This window comes from Vespa crabro, chromosome 16 (genome assembly GCF_910589235.1).
Source record: "Vespa crabro chromosome 16, iyVesCrab1.2, whole genome shotgun sequence".
Classification (NCBI taxonomy): domain Eukaryota; kingdom Metazoa; phylum Arthropoda; class Insecta; order Hymenoptera; family Vespidae; genus Vespa; species Vespa crabro.
In genome coordinates this window covers 5,478,711-5,496,506 of record NC_060970.1, presented here as the reverse complement: position 1 = coordinate 5,496,506, position 17,796 = coordinate 5,478,711, and the positions used below count along the sequence as shown (strand labels likewise).

The following is a 17,796-nucleotide window of genomic DNA, read 5'->3' as shown; positions in this document are numbered from 1 at the left end:
TATATTGTTTATCTTTTATAATTAATAATGAGATAGACAATGAAGAGTTGAATATTTAAAGTTGCAAAAATAAAGATTCTTTTATAATCTATATATGTGTTACATAATTATTCAAAGTATGAATATTGTCTTTTGTCATTATGTATGCTTTATAGAAAATTTTCAATTCATTTTAGATGTGTATTACATAGGTGGAATCACAAACTCATAAATTATTTAACCAAGGCTATTATTTAATGATTTTTAATAACAAAAACAAATTCGAAATTTCTGTAATATGGAAAAAAGGGAAATATATAAAGTAATTATAATTCACACCTATGTGTGTGTGTGTGTGTGTGGTATGTGTGCATACATACATACTTCCATACACGCACACGCACACACACACACACAAATGCTATAGCATTGAAAATATATATAGAAATATATATATAGAAAGAGAAAAAACATAACTGTCAATTTTACTTACACATCATACGCTGCCAAGTTTATAGAAGCATCTATTATTGGTTAACGAAATGGGTTTTTGATAAAAATGTAAAGTGAGCGATTTAATTTTTTTTTATAACACATTTTTCATTATCTTTTAAGTCTATGATAATTAATATTTAACAAGAAAAAAAACCATTTGCATCAATGTGTCTACGGTAATTATTAAAAGGTACAATTAGCAAATTACCATGTTGTATAGTCATTTTGTAGTAATAATAAGTAATAATATAATTGTAATATTTTCTTGATAATCATAGCGCGATTTTTCTTTCCATGTGTGATCAATCATTTCTACAAATATAATATATGGGATCTAATTCTTTATATTATATATCCACTTGGATTATTATCATTTATCCTTTACTATTATTTATATCATTTAACCAAATACTAAAAATACAAATGTGTTTTGCATACAAGAGGTTTTGAAATCATCCAACTCTTTAATATAGTTTGATGATTTTAAAACTCATATCCATTATACATACTGTTATATTTGCAGCATTACTCACATAGTTAAGGAGCTTATAAAGTAATTGCCATATTTAAAGATATAAATGGGCACAAAAGTGATCACTTTTTATTGATTTAATTATTGTAATAATGCTGAGATATAACACTGCAACGTGTTCATCGTATTATAAAGCACCAATTGTTTATCGAGCTTCACATGTATACCATTCTCTAAGATGTATTGAATATGAACAGTTATCACACATGTCAATCAGAATATGATCTTTGGCGCATTAATATTTTATCTTTCTTATATTATATGCATACATATGCAGCTACATGGCAGATGTACTGAAAAAGCTCCTTAACAATGTTAGCAGGCTAAAAATTCCTGTTTTAGCTTTAAGATATATTTACATAGAAAGCTTAGCTCGTTTATAATCTATACAATCATATAAATGTAATATTTAATAAAATTGTAACATAATAATATCTAGCCTAACTATCTATAAAGAGAATATTATACATCGAAATTACAGGTGTGTTTCTTTTCCCAATAATTTTTATACTTCTCTCTCATCGTAATTAAATTACTATATATTACATATTATCCCATAATACTAGGGATCTGGATCAAAATTGAATGTGTAATTCTCTTAATTTTCTTCTTTATATCTTTATGTACACGTTTATTATTTTCATTTTTTTTTTTTTTTTTTTTCATTTCCCATCCAAAATAAGCATATGCTACTATGTACAATATAAGTTTCAATATATCTGTTGGAATATAAATTCCAATAAACATGCAGCATTTTAACTAAATAATTTAAATTAATGTTGAGAATAGGAAGAAATTAGCAAAATGTTTTTTATTTCATTACTCAGTGTACAAGCTGATTGATCGATCACTTTGCTAACTTTTCTTATTCCAATAAGATCAAATTCAATATTTAATATCTCAGTAATGAAATAATTATTTTATGAAATAGATTGCCAAGTAGTCATCAAACTCTTTTAAACCAGCTCAAGTAAAAGACCAAATTATTTTATCAAAGATTTCACTTACAATTACTTGTACATAATCGTATTGACACAATATTATTATTTCCTGAAATTATTTGTCCAGGGACTATAAATTTATTAGGTCATACATTAATAAAAATATAATGAAAAACGATCGTTAGTTTATCGATGTTTTACTATTTTGCCTTTAAATTTAATATTATAATTAAAATCGTTAAAGCAGTAACCTTTTAATTTTCCATTAGAAAAATCTAAAAAAATTCAGCACCAGAGCAAAATAAAATAATGTTATTTATTAAAAATCAACAAATTGTAAATGAAATATATTAATGAAAAATAATATCAAGTCGAGAAGATATTAATTTCTTGGAGAAAAAAGTCATCAAAATAAATTTAGAAGATGTGGAGTGATGACTACTGCCAGTTACTTAAAATTCGTACTCTCAACCATTAATTTATATTTATACAATATAAAACTAGATTATCTGATCACGAAAATAATGTATGTAACATAAATGACATATACATATTATTTCATTATGTATATATACGCTTATGTCTATGTACCATAAGTATTGGCAAAAGGATGATGCTAACAAAGTTTTAATAAAATGATAGCGCGCGAAGAATAATTAATAAAAATGACAATGAGATGTTGCACGATTTTTTTTAATTATTACTAATTTTTAATAAAAATTTAAACAGTTCCTATATATACAGAGTGAGAGGTGCTTTGTGTATCTTTACAAGAAATTATTTACAAAATATATTCATTCATATATTACCTATCAAATTAACATTGTATTAATAGTTTTTTTTGTTTTTTTGTTTTATATTTTAATCTTATCATTTTCATATTTTTATGCATGATTTATGTATATTCCAACGATCCGCATATTTTCATAAATAAAATAAGTCATTTTTAATAATAGCCTTATACCCCTGTGTGTTTTCTGCAATATTATGTCTACCGACGAACATTCCACTGAAAGACTGTGTTTACCGATTTAAAAAATGGAAATTGTGTAGTAACTAACGTATATTTAGAAATATAATATAGATATAAACTTAAGTCCTAAACAAAATTTATTAAAATCAAATACCATACATCTATGCTTAAGCATTTTGATAAAGTGTTAATTTTCAAGAGTTACAAAGTGTGCTATTTTATCTCAGGAGTACTTCAAAATCAATTGTAAGATTTTTATACAAATAAGAATAAATGAAGATGATGTGTTCGGTACACTGCATCTTCAAATATAATTTATTATACTCATGACAATTGTATTTAATATCAAAAATGAGTATAGCCAACACTATTTTTTATGCATGCACTTTAACCCAGAATATCTACAAAATGAGAAATTCTACAAAAATAAGAAGAGTTAAAATAGAATAAATAAACAACTACAAATATTTAACATTTTTTAAACAAAGTCTATCAGTGAAGTAGTTGTCAGAGTAGCGACCCAAGCCCATCGTTTAATAAAATTTATATCTGCAGAAATAATGTGTTATATTACGGCAGTAGAATCAGAGATTTTCATGTTTGACCTATAAAATTTTATCTTTCTTTTACCATTATTTAATTCCCATGAATAAGAATATGAAAGAAAAAAGAAAGAAAGAAAGAAAGAAAGAAAGAAAGAACAAAGAGCAGAAAGTTATGCCTTCATCTGTGTAAAAAGAATTCTTGCATAACTTTCTGTTGGGTATATTCATGAAAAAACGTTTATATATATACATAAATACATACATACATCATCATACATACATACATATATATATATATACATATATATACATATACATATATACACACATATATACATATATATATGCATATGTCAATATATATAATATTATATATATATTTTATGTATATATATATACACATATATATATATATATATATATATATATATATATATAATGCTGTAAATATTGACCTCAACACATAAATTGAACTTGACCGAATTGCACATATATAATAATGCGACCTCGTTCTATAAATGAATAATAATAACTTGTAATTGGTAAAAGAAAGTTACATAATGACTCGGCAGTTATAAATCCAGTTTAGTTACTTAGATCAAAACATAAAACGCTGAACAGATTCTGAGTAACTAAACTTTGCTGTTTAGAGGAGTAGATTGCAAGAAAGAATGCTGGACGGTGAAAAATACATCATTCTCGTGTTTTTTCGTACTGATCTTCCCTTATAATTAAATTTCTTAGATATTTAAAAAAGTAACATCTAAAGACGATCGTTCAGGTGGAATACAAATCTTTTCTTATAGTATATTATCAAAGAAAATTTTAAAATTTTATACAGAATATACAAAAAATATTTAAACGAAGCTTCGAAAGAGTTTATAATTATCGTTTATATTTTTTGTATATTTTAAAATAGATCATTCAGTTTCTTATAATACAACATAAATTTATTTGTTTTTTTTTTCTTTTTCCTTTTTTTTTTTTACACCATCCAGCGTTCCGATTGCCATAAAACTCCCAAACATATACAGCAATGTTTGTGCGCTATCGACACATACACATTCACCAGGTGGGGTCCAGCCACACGGCGATCAAGTAATTGTTTATAACAAATAGATAATCAGACGTATAGGCCTTGACAAGCGACGGTAGCTAATCACTGTCAAGGTCACTTCCCGAGGGTCATTTGTTTTCTCGGGATATTCGCCTCCGTTTCGCCTGTTCTGCTGCCTCAGTCGTTACTAAAACAATGTTCCCGCTGTACGAGGTGTTTTCAATTAAAACGGTATAGGGAATATGTAACTTAATTTATATATATACATATATATATATATATATATATATATATATATATATATATATATATATGTATATATGTATATATATATATAAAAAGAAAAAAATATTTCATGCTCTTTAAATGTAATATAAAGATATTTTTGAATGCTATCAACGTCGACAAATAAACCAGAATAAAAATATATATTTCTTATCCATGAATCATGTTTAAAAATGAATTATAATGAACTTTTAAATGAATATTGTATACATACCAGCTCCACTTCGAGTTTTTCTTCTATTTACATCTTCCGTAGATCTAGATGCACCTCTTGTATTGCTTGCCGGTGTTGCTAATGGTGAAGCTGTATTCTGTCGAACAGATCGTCTTGTTGTTACTTCTCCCACTGATTCATTACTTGATACTGAAGTACCACGTAGCCTTTCTTTTCCAGCATTCACAGCTGTTGGTGTACTTGCTTGTTTGGTTGTTAATAAACGGCCTTCTCTTTGCACTCTATTACTGGCATTGAAATTTGATATATTACTAGAATTAATTGGACTGCCAGAAACAGTTGTAGTTGAATTTGTTCTAGAATGATAACAATTCATTTACATGGAATACTTCTCGTTAAGTGCGGCTAATTCAAGTTTACATTACGCTGCACGTAATCACGTATCAGTATTGCTTACTTTTGATCTTTAGGCTTTGGAGAAGCAGCGGATGTTTCATCTGACAATCTCATTCTTGCTTTTCCTACAGATTCAATCAACGGTTCATCGTCAGAAGAATCTACTTCTACCACAATGGGACCTAAAAATATAAAATTATCAAATCGATTAGACTCAATATGCAAATAAATCTAATCGACAAGCTTTTATAAGTTTTATATTTAAGGTCAGTAACAATAGACAAGGACAACTAACAACTAAAAATATTTCTGTTTTTGGCAGCCTTTATAATGTGATAATAATTCATAATAATTTATGACATTAGAAAGAAAAAGAATAGATATACATACATACATACATGCATACATACATGCATACATACATACATACATCCATACATATATATATGTGGTAAGCACACCTTTTTTAGCTTTAGCCAATATGTTGAATCCCTTTTTGGGCTGTTCTTCTTTGCCAGGGATTTGTTTCTTGACAGGTCCAGTTTCTTCTACACCCATACAAGCTTTGATGAGTTCTGCAGCATTTTCGGAACATTTTCGTTTTCCTGGTCGTGGTTGTGGATCATCGGCCGCATTCGATGCTACAGAACTTTCACTTTCCTGTCGTTTTCTTTTCCCTACTTTCATAGTTGTTGTATTTGGTGATAATTTAGATGATCCCAACTTTGGACTAGCCTTTGCATATGGCGATATACTACGTCTTTCCTCCAACTTATTAGGACCATGTGGGCTACTTTTTGGAGTTTTGGCAATGTCTGGACTGTTAAGTTTTTGTGATCTAGTTCTCAATGATCTCTTTTCATTACTTTCGCTTGGAATTTCTATTAAAAGTTGTTCTAACAAAGATTTAGGTGGTCTTTTAATATAATCATCCGAGTTATTAGAATTTAATCTTTCCACAAAATGTGCATCGTCATTGTCCTCTATACATATGACATCCTGTCGGCCTTCTAATTCCTGTTTCCTTCTGCGTTTTCGTTTTACATGTTCTACATCGCTAGAATCTACTTCAAGATTTTGTGCTGCTGGGCTTGGAGTCTCATCTCTTTGCAAAACAACTGGATTAGAATATGTATATAATGGCGGTGTGATCCTAATTGGCTGTGGATCCTCACCAAGAGGTGACTGGATACCTATATTTATTTCGCTGGCATCATTAACAATTTTCTTAACCAAATCGTCTGTAACTTTTTGAAGATTCATTGAAGATTCCCTGACTGAAATTTGTTGAGGAGTTTGTACATTACATTTTTGGTTTTGATCAGTACATGATTCTATTTGAACTGAGCCTGTGTTCAACGATAAATTATTTTTAGAATTATCTGACTGATCAACCTGCCTTGTGTCATCCACTTTAACATTGATTACAGGCTCTGCTTTGATTTCTGGACTCTGGTGACTCTGATTATTTGGACATGTATTATCCACCACTGCGATAGCTTTGTTTGTAAGTGTATTATCAAGCTTTTCTGTTTTAACTTTATTATATGTAACATGATTTTGAATTAGAGGCACACCATTATTATTCTGTCCTTGAGGTTCTTCACTTAATCTAATTGCACTGTCACTCTCTGTTACCGTTTTTACACTGTCTTCAACAAGTTTGTCCTCTGCGTCCCTTAACACTTCGTGCTTAGAGTTTGTCGTACCCTGCTCATTTTGGTTAATAGTACCTTCTAATTTAATGCTACAACTGTCTGTTTCAGAGTAATTGCTTATTTGTTGATGCGCACATTGTAATAAATTATCACTATCCATGCCACTATTTATAGCGGCAGTCACGACAGTCACTGATCCTGTCACTAGTGGATTGGAAACACTTTTTTCATTTTCAGTTATTTCTAAACTAGCAACCAAGTCACTATTATTACCACTAGTTCTTGAAGTTGTTGTTATTGTTACTGTCTTTTCACTAGATATATTCTTCGTATCTTGTTCACTAGAATGTGATACATTGCAATTAAGATGATTTTCAAGATAACTTGCAACAGACACAGGGCTTAATCTTTGTGGGGCATTGGACTTAAGAAGTTCCGTATGGGTATTTGAACACATATCACTACTATTAGTTGAGGAAGGCACGTTCTTATTGGTGGTTGGCAGGGATGGTTCCCCTTGAATAACACTTTTAGTGCTACTTTGTGTCACTGTTTCAGTCACTGGCCTATGTAAAGGTGATTCCCCCTGATTTGGTGACTTCTCTGAAAGAGCATCCATAGATTCTATCCCCGAATCCTCCCCACCCCCTCCGCTACCAACTCTTTCTACACTTGCATCAACACCAATTCCAATAGGAACTGTTGTATTCTCAAGTAACTTCTGCTTCACTTTAGCTTCTGTTACATTGATTTCCCCAATTGGTAAAGTCGGCTTGCCAGTTGCTAAATCATTACTTTGGGATCTGGGAACTTGGTCCACTGTATTGCTGATTATTGAGCTTTGTGATGTTTTTAATAAACTTATCCTTTGTGAATTATCCAACTTATTTTCAATCACAGTTCTATCAGCTTGTTTTATTATGTGATTCTGAGTTATCTTTTTATTGTTAAAATGCTCTACCTTGTGCCTATTAATAGTAGCATTTGTGTCATTTTTAATATTCATGTGATTTTTCATTTTCTGTCCAAGACTTTGATTTTTAGTTAAAGTATTCGCATTCACTTTGCAATTGTCAATGTCCGGTTTACTTTTGACAGTTGTAATTCTGTTAACAGACTGCTGAGAACATTTAGTTGCCATATCCGTATGCACAGACACTTTAGCTTCAGAATTGTTTGATGCATTAGAATCATTTTGCATTATTGCGTTTTTTGTTTTTAAATTTTGCGTTTCACTCTCATAAGGTACATTGGTAACATTTTTTGCATTTGAAACAGCATTTGGTGAAGAAGACTCAGAAACAACTTTTTGACTGCTTTGACTGCTAGCCTCTGTTTTATGACATTCTGTAATAAATTTAGAGAGATGTCCGATTTTTTGTCGTAAACTTAAACTTATACTTTATACAAATAAAAAAAGTTGAGAAAAATAAAATAAAATATAATATAATGATCCACTCTTAGATGGAAAGAATAAACTTTAAATTTACCTCCTATATGCAAATCCTTTTCATCCATTAAACTCAAACGTCTTCTTTTCTCTTGATTGATTAAATCACTTTTTACACCGTTTATTTCTGTTAATCTTGAGGTGACCGCATTTAATGCATTGTTCTTTTCTATGGCTGATCTATTTATGTCACTGTCGCTGGTTCTCCTGATTTCGCCAACTTTTTTAACAGTTGTAAAATCGTTTCCTGTTATAAGTGTATCTGACTTTCGTATCGCTTGATTGGAATCACCTTTATAACCCAATTTTCTCCATTTGGCTTGATTATCTAGAATTCTACCACCTGACAATAAATTCTGTTCTCTGTGCATACCATCTCCAGATTCTGATTTCTTCTTGGAATCTCTTCTTTTGGTTTTACCTAGAAAAGTTTTCATTGAATAAAAATTATTATATAAAAATATAAATAAATCTCTCAATACATTTAAAAATGGATCCAACTAACTAACTACAGTTTTAATTATATGTAATAATATTTTGATATTGTGTTACTATCTTACCTCCCCCTATTTTCTGTTCATGTGTATGATTTTGTACATCAACTTCCATTTGATTCTTTGTTATGTTTTGTTGTGGTGTATTCAAAGGTTGATTTAAAATAGTAGATTTATGTTTAGACGGGGATGGAATTCTACTGTTCAACGGTATATCATCCACGTCATTATTTTTACTTGAACTTGGCTTAATTAGCCCACCTTGTAGCCTCATAGAATCTACCGACACTTCTTGTTTAAAGGCATTAGGTTTTGCAACGACAGTTTGAAGAATATTATTCATTTTGCTAATGGTACTGGCGCTATTTATCATCGCAGAGTTGGACAGGGGTAGTTTGGAAGCAGACGAAGTACCTATAATCATGTTCAACGATGATTTCTTTTGGAGCAATTTGTTCCCATCTATACATTCTTTCATTTTCTTCAATTTTCCTTTTCTCTTTACATTAGCTACATCAGTTTCCCCATCTTTCAAAGACTTTTTTTCTTTTTTCCTGATTTGTACTACAGAAGCATTACGTCCTCTTAAAGAAATGTGTAACGGAGGCACTCGTGGTTCGTCACCAGTCCCTGAGCTAGAGATACCTGTGGTAAACATTTTGTTTACCGACTTGTCAACTTTCCTGACAGGTGGTGTGTTTACAAATGATACATCCACTTTATACGCTTGGGTAACTGGTTCTGATTTTTCTAATTTTAATCGGAGTTTAATCTTTTCTCCTGGCATTGGACTGTGCGCAGACTCTCTCGTAGGTTTTATCCTGCTGTGCTTTAAACTTCCTTCACTGGCTGTAGATTTGACCGTTGTTTCAGAATCTGATTGATCGGTATTGGTCGTAGTATCGTTTCTTCTCGAAAAATTGCTATCAGCGTCGTCGTCAGAAAAGATAGAATTTGATCTATCGTTTGAAGGAGATGGAAAAGAAAAGAAATCATCTTGATTATCAACTGCACTTTCTGGTTCTGAATCAGAACTTTCGCTAGGCATTGGTTCTAAATGACCGGTCAGAGGATTTATGAGAAATTGGCGGATTTTTCCAGTTGATGTATACTCTGGCTCTGGTGTCTCCTCCTCAGGTTTTGGGGACTCTGATGTTTCTACTTTATTAATGGCAGCAGTCGCAGTAGTCGTAGGAGTATGATTCATATGAGAGCCACACTGAGAAAAGGCACCTGGAACCTGATTTGAGACTGCGAGCCTTGTAGTATTAACTTGAGCACCCTGTGGAATGGAACTACTTTGCGTACTCCATGTAGGTCCATTAGCACTGCTAATAGATGGCTGATAATTTCTACTGAGGATATTTTGACTTTGTCCATAACGAAAGTCTGTTGTTGCACTCGTATTGACATTTATATTTTTCAATTGATTGTGATGTAACTGTTGTTGTACATTCAACGTCTGGCTTTGTTGTGGTAAATGAGGTTGCTGTGGTACCGGTTGTCGTGGATATGGTGGAGGTGTTTGTTGACGTTGATTACTTAAGTAACTTAGCCTTTGTTGCGATACATTCAATGCTACTGTTGGATGCTGTAGAACTTGTTGCTGTTGTATAACTGGTTGACTTGGTAAAGATGCTGATTGCAAAGGAGCATTAGTGTTTTGCTGTTGCAACAATGTCTGCTGTGTTGTAGGTCCTTGCTGAGTTATCAATTGTGATGTAGCCATGTTTTGTTGGCCTAATTGCTGTTGCTGTTGCTGTTGCTGCTGCTGCTGCTGCTGTTGTTGTTGTTGTTGTTGTTGAGCCAAAAGTTGTTGTTGTTGTTGTTGTTGTTGTTGTTGTTGTTGAAGCAATAATTGTCGCTGTTGTAAAGGTGTTCTAACTTGTCCATTTACCGAATGCCTAGCAGGAAGTTGACTTTGTATTTGCATTTGTGAAGGCCTATAAGTCAATTCTTGTCTGATAGGAAACTTTTGTTGTATTTGTACTGGAGTATGTATTGGTGGTGTCTGTTGCTGTATCTGTCCAACAACAGGCACTTGGTGGACCGTTTGTGATGTCATCATATTCTGACTACTACCACCAATTACATTAACTGTATGCTGTTGAGGAATTGATGATGGCTGATTTGCATTAACCGCAACAAATGCTGAAGATGGTGAATTTTGAGATATATCTGGAATAATGGCCGATCCTCCTATCAGATCTTCCGTCCTTAGCGAATCCAAATTTGGTGGCGATTCATTAGGCGAGGTTAGCTCTTTTCTTCTAACAGTTGGCTTTTTCGTAGGTCTCATACGATTTACCAATCCTGAGCTATCAACAACAGCTGGTGGCAACATTTTCTGACCAGGTATCACATTATTTGAATGTGAGGTAGCATCATTTTGCAGAAGATTCACAAGTAATGGACTTGATAAAGCAACTTGGTTACCACTACCATTGGAATTTCCTGTTAAATGGTTACCATTGTTTGGTGACAGACTAGATGTCGTGGTAATTGGAGACTTATACTGAGTTGTTAATTGCCCAACTGTAACCACAGTTTGAGTAGTTGTATGACCACTTGACAAGGCTGTGACTGTTGCCAAATTATCTTGTATCGGATAAGGCGGTGGTGGCTGTGTATGTTGTTTAAACTGAATTGCATTTTTTATTGTTGTAGCTTGTGATTCTCGACTATGTATTGCTTGAGCAGCATGGGTCATGCTGGCAAACGGGAATGGACCGTTATAATTATTTCTGGATGAAGCATTAGAATTAGTGACTGGTTGGTTGCCAGAAGTACCAACACCATTACTACCAGCCGTTGACGGCACAGGTTTTGCAAGAAAAGGTGGGATAGGATCACAGTCTGTTGGTGCCACAACATTTGGAGAACGGAATTGAGGAGCTTTCTCTGACGATGTACCTGAAATAGTATATATGATAATAATGAAATATATTTGTTCTTTAAATATGTTTGTTTAATGTTAAACAAGCATACCAGCTGCTATTATTTGAGCAACATTCCGCAATGCAGAAGATATTGTTGATGTATTACTTGGACCAGGTAAAGCTATTGTAGGATCATTGTCAATGGTGACTGAACTATTTGTAGATTCATTCTGAGATTTATTTCCAGCATCCTGTGAAGATCCTGAACGTAAGACAATTTCTTGTGCCTCACCTCCAAATCGACTTGCTATCCTTAAAGATATAACCTAGAAATAAGTAAATATACTATATTATTACTTTAGTAATATTTACCATGAAAACACTTTTATTACTGCTAACTTACTAATTTATTCAATAATATTATTAGGATCTATAAAACAATAAATATACCTGGTCTCCTTCAACCTGCACAGAAAGAATGCCAAGTTGAGTAAGTGTTGGAGATCCTTGCGCTGCTAATTCTCGCAACCGTAATGCAGCTTCTCTTGGTATGGAAAATGTGACCCTTACAGAATTCCATGGTTCTACTTTGTTAACTTTTAGACCATCTCCTTTCTCTGCAAATTATAAATAACTTTTCCTTTAGAAGATATACAAAATATACATAATAATAATAATAATAATAATAATAATAAAAATAATAATAATAATACATATAATAGACAAATAATAAAAATAGAAAATTATTTTACCTAACAAAAATAACTGTACTATTATATTATATATAAAACTTCTTTATACTTTAAAATTAATCTTCCTCAAAAAAAAAAAAAAAAAAAAGAAAAGAAAAGAAATACATTGCAATAGATTCATAATACCTTTACATAGTAGAGACTTAAGACGGTCAACAATTGTTTTAAATTTATGTGGAAATTCTGGATCACCAAGGTCACCCTCACAAGTTACCACCGTCTCAATCAGATCACCATCACTGTCTGCCGCCATGACTGCATTATATAATTTTTGTTATTTGTTTAACATCAAGATTTTATCGATTCTTAATTTCATATATCATAATTACGAATTTAATTAACAAAACAAAGAAATTTTGAAGTGTTGATTTCAGTATTTGAAAAAATAAGAAATACATACCAATCATAAATCACATAACTACCCAGGGAGCCTGGAGACACCTCAGGGTATTAAGACAATATATATGTGATGAGATGTCTCTCCGTCGGTTGTAAACCGACAACGCCAAACCACTCCAGCACTAATGCACTTGTCTACTGTTATAAAAAAAAAAAAGGAAAAAAAAAGAAAAAAAAAGGAAGAAAAAGAGGAAGAAAAAAAGAAAAAATAATGATTAAAATCCGATAAAAAATATTACATATATATATGTATGCATGCGTGCGTGCGTGCGTGCGTGCGTGTGTATGTGTGTGTGTGTGCATGTATACATAAATGTATACTACATATATATATATATATATATATATATATATATATATATATATGTATGTATGTATGTATGTATATATACACACATTACAGTCTTATTTAATCCAAAATATTTATATGAAATATTAAAGATCAAAAAAAAATTATGAAAAATAAAACAATAGCAATGGTACTTAAAACTCCATAATCATATAGTATAAATATTAAACAGATTATTAAACAGATCTGCAATTTAATATTGGCTTATAATAATCTAATATATATTCATATGCATTCTGTATATTTTATACAATCAATTGATCATAAAAAACGATGACACATATTGAAAAAATACATGGATTTAAAAAAAAAAAAAAAACAAAGAAAAAAGAGAAAAAAAAGAAAAAAGAAAAAAAAGAAAAGAAAAGGCAAGCATATCACTTTATAAATATATAATACATTGTAACACGTCCAACTTTACTTTTATTGTTTATTAAAAATATTTATATACTTAAATATTAAAATGTTTATCCAGAACACTAAATTAAATAATGTTATAGTAAAATAACATTAAAAATATTGCTATTTTTATTTCAATAAGTTGAAAATAAATTTTTAATTTATTTTTTTATAAGATTTTATAAGATATCAAAAAAATAATGTTTTATCATTATAAATCAAATGGTAATAATAATTATATGAATGAATATAATATAAATAGAGAATAAATTTCTACTATTATTTTTATAAACCACTTAATGCACAATATTATATATTTTATTTTTATATCAATTGTTGCTCTTTCTTCAAAACTCATCTATATTTCATTCATTATATATATGAAATATTTCGTAGGGAAGAAAACAAATAAACAATAGAATAAAATAACAAACAGCTAATTCTCAAAAGTAAAATTATTAATTTAAAAAATCATAACAAAAATAATGCCGATACCCTTAACGATCGTTGGTTCGCCTATACAGGATGATAGTAATTGTCCATAAACACAAAATGCTAGTGAAAAGTATGACTAGGTTATAACTTGTCTATGATTTTACCAAGAGAGACACGATTATAAAGAAAATATGAAAATTGCATCTAAACGATTACAATATTTATCGTCGAATCAATTGACGTGGTGTAACGAAATAATACAAGAAAAGAAAAAAAAAGGAAAAAAAAAAAGAAAAAAGAGAAAAGAAAAGAAAGAAAAGAAAAGGAAAAAAAAAAGAAAGAAAACAGTCTCACCATTTACGAACGGCAATTAAAATCTTTTAGGCCACTAGACAGGGGCACGATTTTTATATAAGCAAAAATAGGTTATAGAATATCTTGATAGAACCAAGCGGCAAATACGTAGTATCTCATTGATCTAAATAAAGTGAGTATAGAAAAAAATAAAAGATCTATCGAGAAATTCCATAATGATTTTTGGCGAAATAAGGCACCCAGACCATTGGATATCGGGGGGCCACCATTTTGTCCGTCGGGGGAGGTGTACGTGAAGTGGGCTCGAGCATGTTGAGATAGACCGTCAAAAGATCCGGAAGATTTTCATTTAACGAACGTTCAATGCGTATCATCGTTATGTTTGCTTACCAAACAAGATTAGATTCAATGGAAGAACTATAGGAAGCACCGAGGCTCATTTTAGTCCTCGCATACTATGAATTGATACCGTATGAACACAGGAAAATTTTAACGTTACCCCATTTCTTTCCAATTTCGTGTGGAATTTCTCGCGTCCAAATCGCACGGAGACACACCACAAGAGCACTTAGCTTAACCTAAAATACACCGCGCGTATCTTATTCCACTTTCTGCACAGTGCGCGCGGTGAAGATCGCGAAAAAACTCGACATAATCGGTAATATAAAGGGACAAGTCATAAAACGCCATGAACAATAACAAGGAGCCGCCATTTGCAATGCGAACAACTGACATGCGCAAATCAATCGCGCGGGGCATACTGGGTATTTCTACGGCGCCATCTTACCAATTATTTTAACATCGGAGTTTCTTTAACCTCTTATATCACCGTTTAGAATTATTATTCGAAATAGTCGAAGAAAATTTATCAACAAATATTAATTAATCTAAGTTTATGAATATTCCTTTACGAATGAACAGGATTTTTATATACATGCATCTGTGAAGACTTTTAATTCTTATTTAAAGAAATCCTCATTTTACATTTTTTCATTATTTCAATATATTCCATTACTTATTAATAATATATTATTTAAAATAATAATAAATATATATTAGTACTAATACAGTAATCTACTATTGTTAGTACTATTAATACATGACTATAGATACTATCAATATTATCGAATGAAACAGTTATTTAACGCACCTGAATATTTTTCATTTCCTTTCTCTAAAAAATATAATTCTACAACTTTTTGAGAATGCAATTTATATATGTGTGTGTGTGTGTATATATATATATATATATAAAATACACTACGATATACCTACAATAAATCAATAATTTAAATAATTTATCTTTATATCAGAATAATCGTTTAAACCATCAACATTTATAACCTTCATAACAAACATATAAAACAATCTTAATTCATAGACAAAATATTAATATTAAAACATTAAAACAAAAGTGATATTTTCATACAATTATCTAGAAAAAACATATTTGATTTAGTATAAAAATTTAATGTATTATAGACATGTTCATATAACATATATATATTTTATTTAAGTTATTATATGAATTCAATATACTATGACAAACTATATACATTTTTTAAATAATTACTCATAAATTATAGGATTATCTCCACAGGAGTGCATGTAACCAGAATCGCACATGATTTTGAGTTTTGCTTCTGCATCATACTTTCTGTAAATAGATAGATAAAATTTATGTAGTCATAAATGCAAAAGAAAAGTACAATATACACTTTACGAAACAATATAACAAATAAATATTGAATAACATGTATATTACTTGTAAAATTCTTCATATTTTTTCTTCCTTGCATCACCAACAAATACTTTGTATAATAATGTCGTAACAGTTCCAAATATTGTCATACCAACAAAGGCAATCTTCACCTTCCCTAATAGTAAATTACGAAGCTTTGGTTTTTCTAACTGTTTAATTTCTGTCGACATCTAAAGAAAATTGATTTCTTTTTTACAATTAGTACTTTATTTTATAAACTCAGGATGGAAAGATAAAACTAAAGATAAATCTAAATCAATGAAGTATACTAAGAAAAAAAAGAAATATAATTAATTACTTGGTAAGAATTTTTATTAAATTTAAAATGTGATCTTAAAAAATTCAACGAAAATATGATCATTAAAATACAAAATTTGCACGCATTTGTCTGTAAAACTTTCTGTTAAAAAAGAGAAAAATTATTATGTAACTTGTACATACACTTCCAATCAAAAATTAATTTTATACAATATACTTGAGTTATTATTATTTCAGAATATATATGTGTGTATATATATATATATACATACTTTGTATAAATATATTATAATAATTCACAATAACGCAGAGCCTGTAAAAATTTTCTGTATCCAGAGATGTTTAGAGTGACAATCAGAGAAGCAAACTATTTACAAGAATAGACAACTAGCCATATGATCTTTGATAAAATACTGTTTCCTTGGATAGATCGTAACGCCATCTCGTGAGAAATTGTAATAACATATTGGACCAATTAAAATGTTCGCATGATTCAACGACCAATAGAAATGAACTTATGAGGAATCAATACGAATATAAAGCAATCAAAATCAAAGTAGTCGGTGTATTGCGTATACGAAATAGATATAATAACTTATCATATTGCGAGAATTAATAGTTATCACGTGTATTTTGTCTATGACAATTTATGCAATTTATTAATATCATATATAACAATATTGAATTTAATTTAAAAATTTCAAATTATTTCACGAGTATCTTCAAATTCTATCTTACGGCACTGAGTGAAAGACAAAGGAAGTATATAGTAATCTAACTTTTTACATCGAAAAATTAATAATTTTATAATATTTAGTTCAAAATTATGAGCACCAGATACAAATAAGTATATGATACGTTATTTCCATTGGTTAATTTTACTCAAACAAAAAATTCAATAATTTATAAACAATTAAAAATAAATAAAAAGTAAATATATACGTTTACAAAGCTGGTTTTATTATTTTAAAAAATCCGGTAGGTAATGCTCGTTTCTTTTCGGCTATAGTTATTGGCGAAAAATCTAAATTGATTAATTGTGACATAACATTGATTATATAACTCCTATAATAAGGTAAAGTTTCTATCGGATTTCCATGTAACGTTAAGGTTCTCATATTACATAATTTTCTTAATTTTAATACATCATTTATATTTGAAATATTATTACCGTGTAAATATAAGATCTTTAGATTAGAAAACTTTGCGATATCGTCTCCGATTTCGTTGATCTCATTAAATGAAAGATCTAACCAACTTAAGAAAGT

General features: G+C 30.1%; 1 protein-coding gene across 6 annotated transcripts; it reads right to left on the bottom strand.

Annotated features, from left to right (window-relative positions):
• Positions 1-630: 630 nt before the first annotated feature.
• Positions 631-16,960, bottom strand: LOC124429711 (putative mediator of RNA polymerase II transcription subunit 26). 6 transcript variants are annotated; one of them, XM_046975292.1, is made up of 13 exons: positions 16,712-16,960; positions 16,274-16,440; positions 15,008-16,165; positions 13,012-13,148; positions 12,738-12,866; positions 12,310-12,476; positions 11,969-12,185; positions 9,047-11,893; positions 8,527-8,907; positions 5,840-8,383; positions 5,440-5,560; positions 5,022-5,338; positions 631-4,709 (listed from the first exon to the last, which is right to left on the bottom strand). In XM_046975292.1, exons 4-13 carry the CDS (start codon positions 13,016-13,018, stop codon positions 4,651-4,653), a joined length of 6,789 nt encoding a protein of 2,262 aa, XP_046831248.1. In that variant the 5' UTR covers positions 13,019-13,148; positions 15,008-16,165; positions 16,274-16,440; positions 16,712-16,960; the 3' UTR covers positions 631-4,650. The 6 variants fall into 6 exon arrangements, with proteins under 6 accessions (XP_046831248.1, XP_046831251.1, XP_046831246.1 ...); XM_046975295.1 differs by having other exon boundaries at positions 631-4,726; positions 16,801-16,959; XM_046975290.1 differs by having other exon boundaries at positions 16,801-16,959.
• Positions 16,961-17,796: the final 836 nt, after the last annotated feature.

Bases quoted from the DNA above. Each gene is read 5' to 3' on its own strand.
- LOC124429711 (XM_046975292.1), bottom strand. The intron at 11,894-11,968 runs GTATGCTTGTTT...ATACTATTTCAG, and splicing joins TGCTCAAATAATAGCAGCTG to GTACATCGTCAGAGAAAGCT. The intron at 4,710-5,021 runs GTATGTATACAA...ACATTGTTTTAG, and splicing joins AAAAACTCGAAGTGGAGCTG to TAACGACTGAGGCAGCAGAA.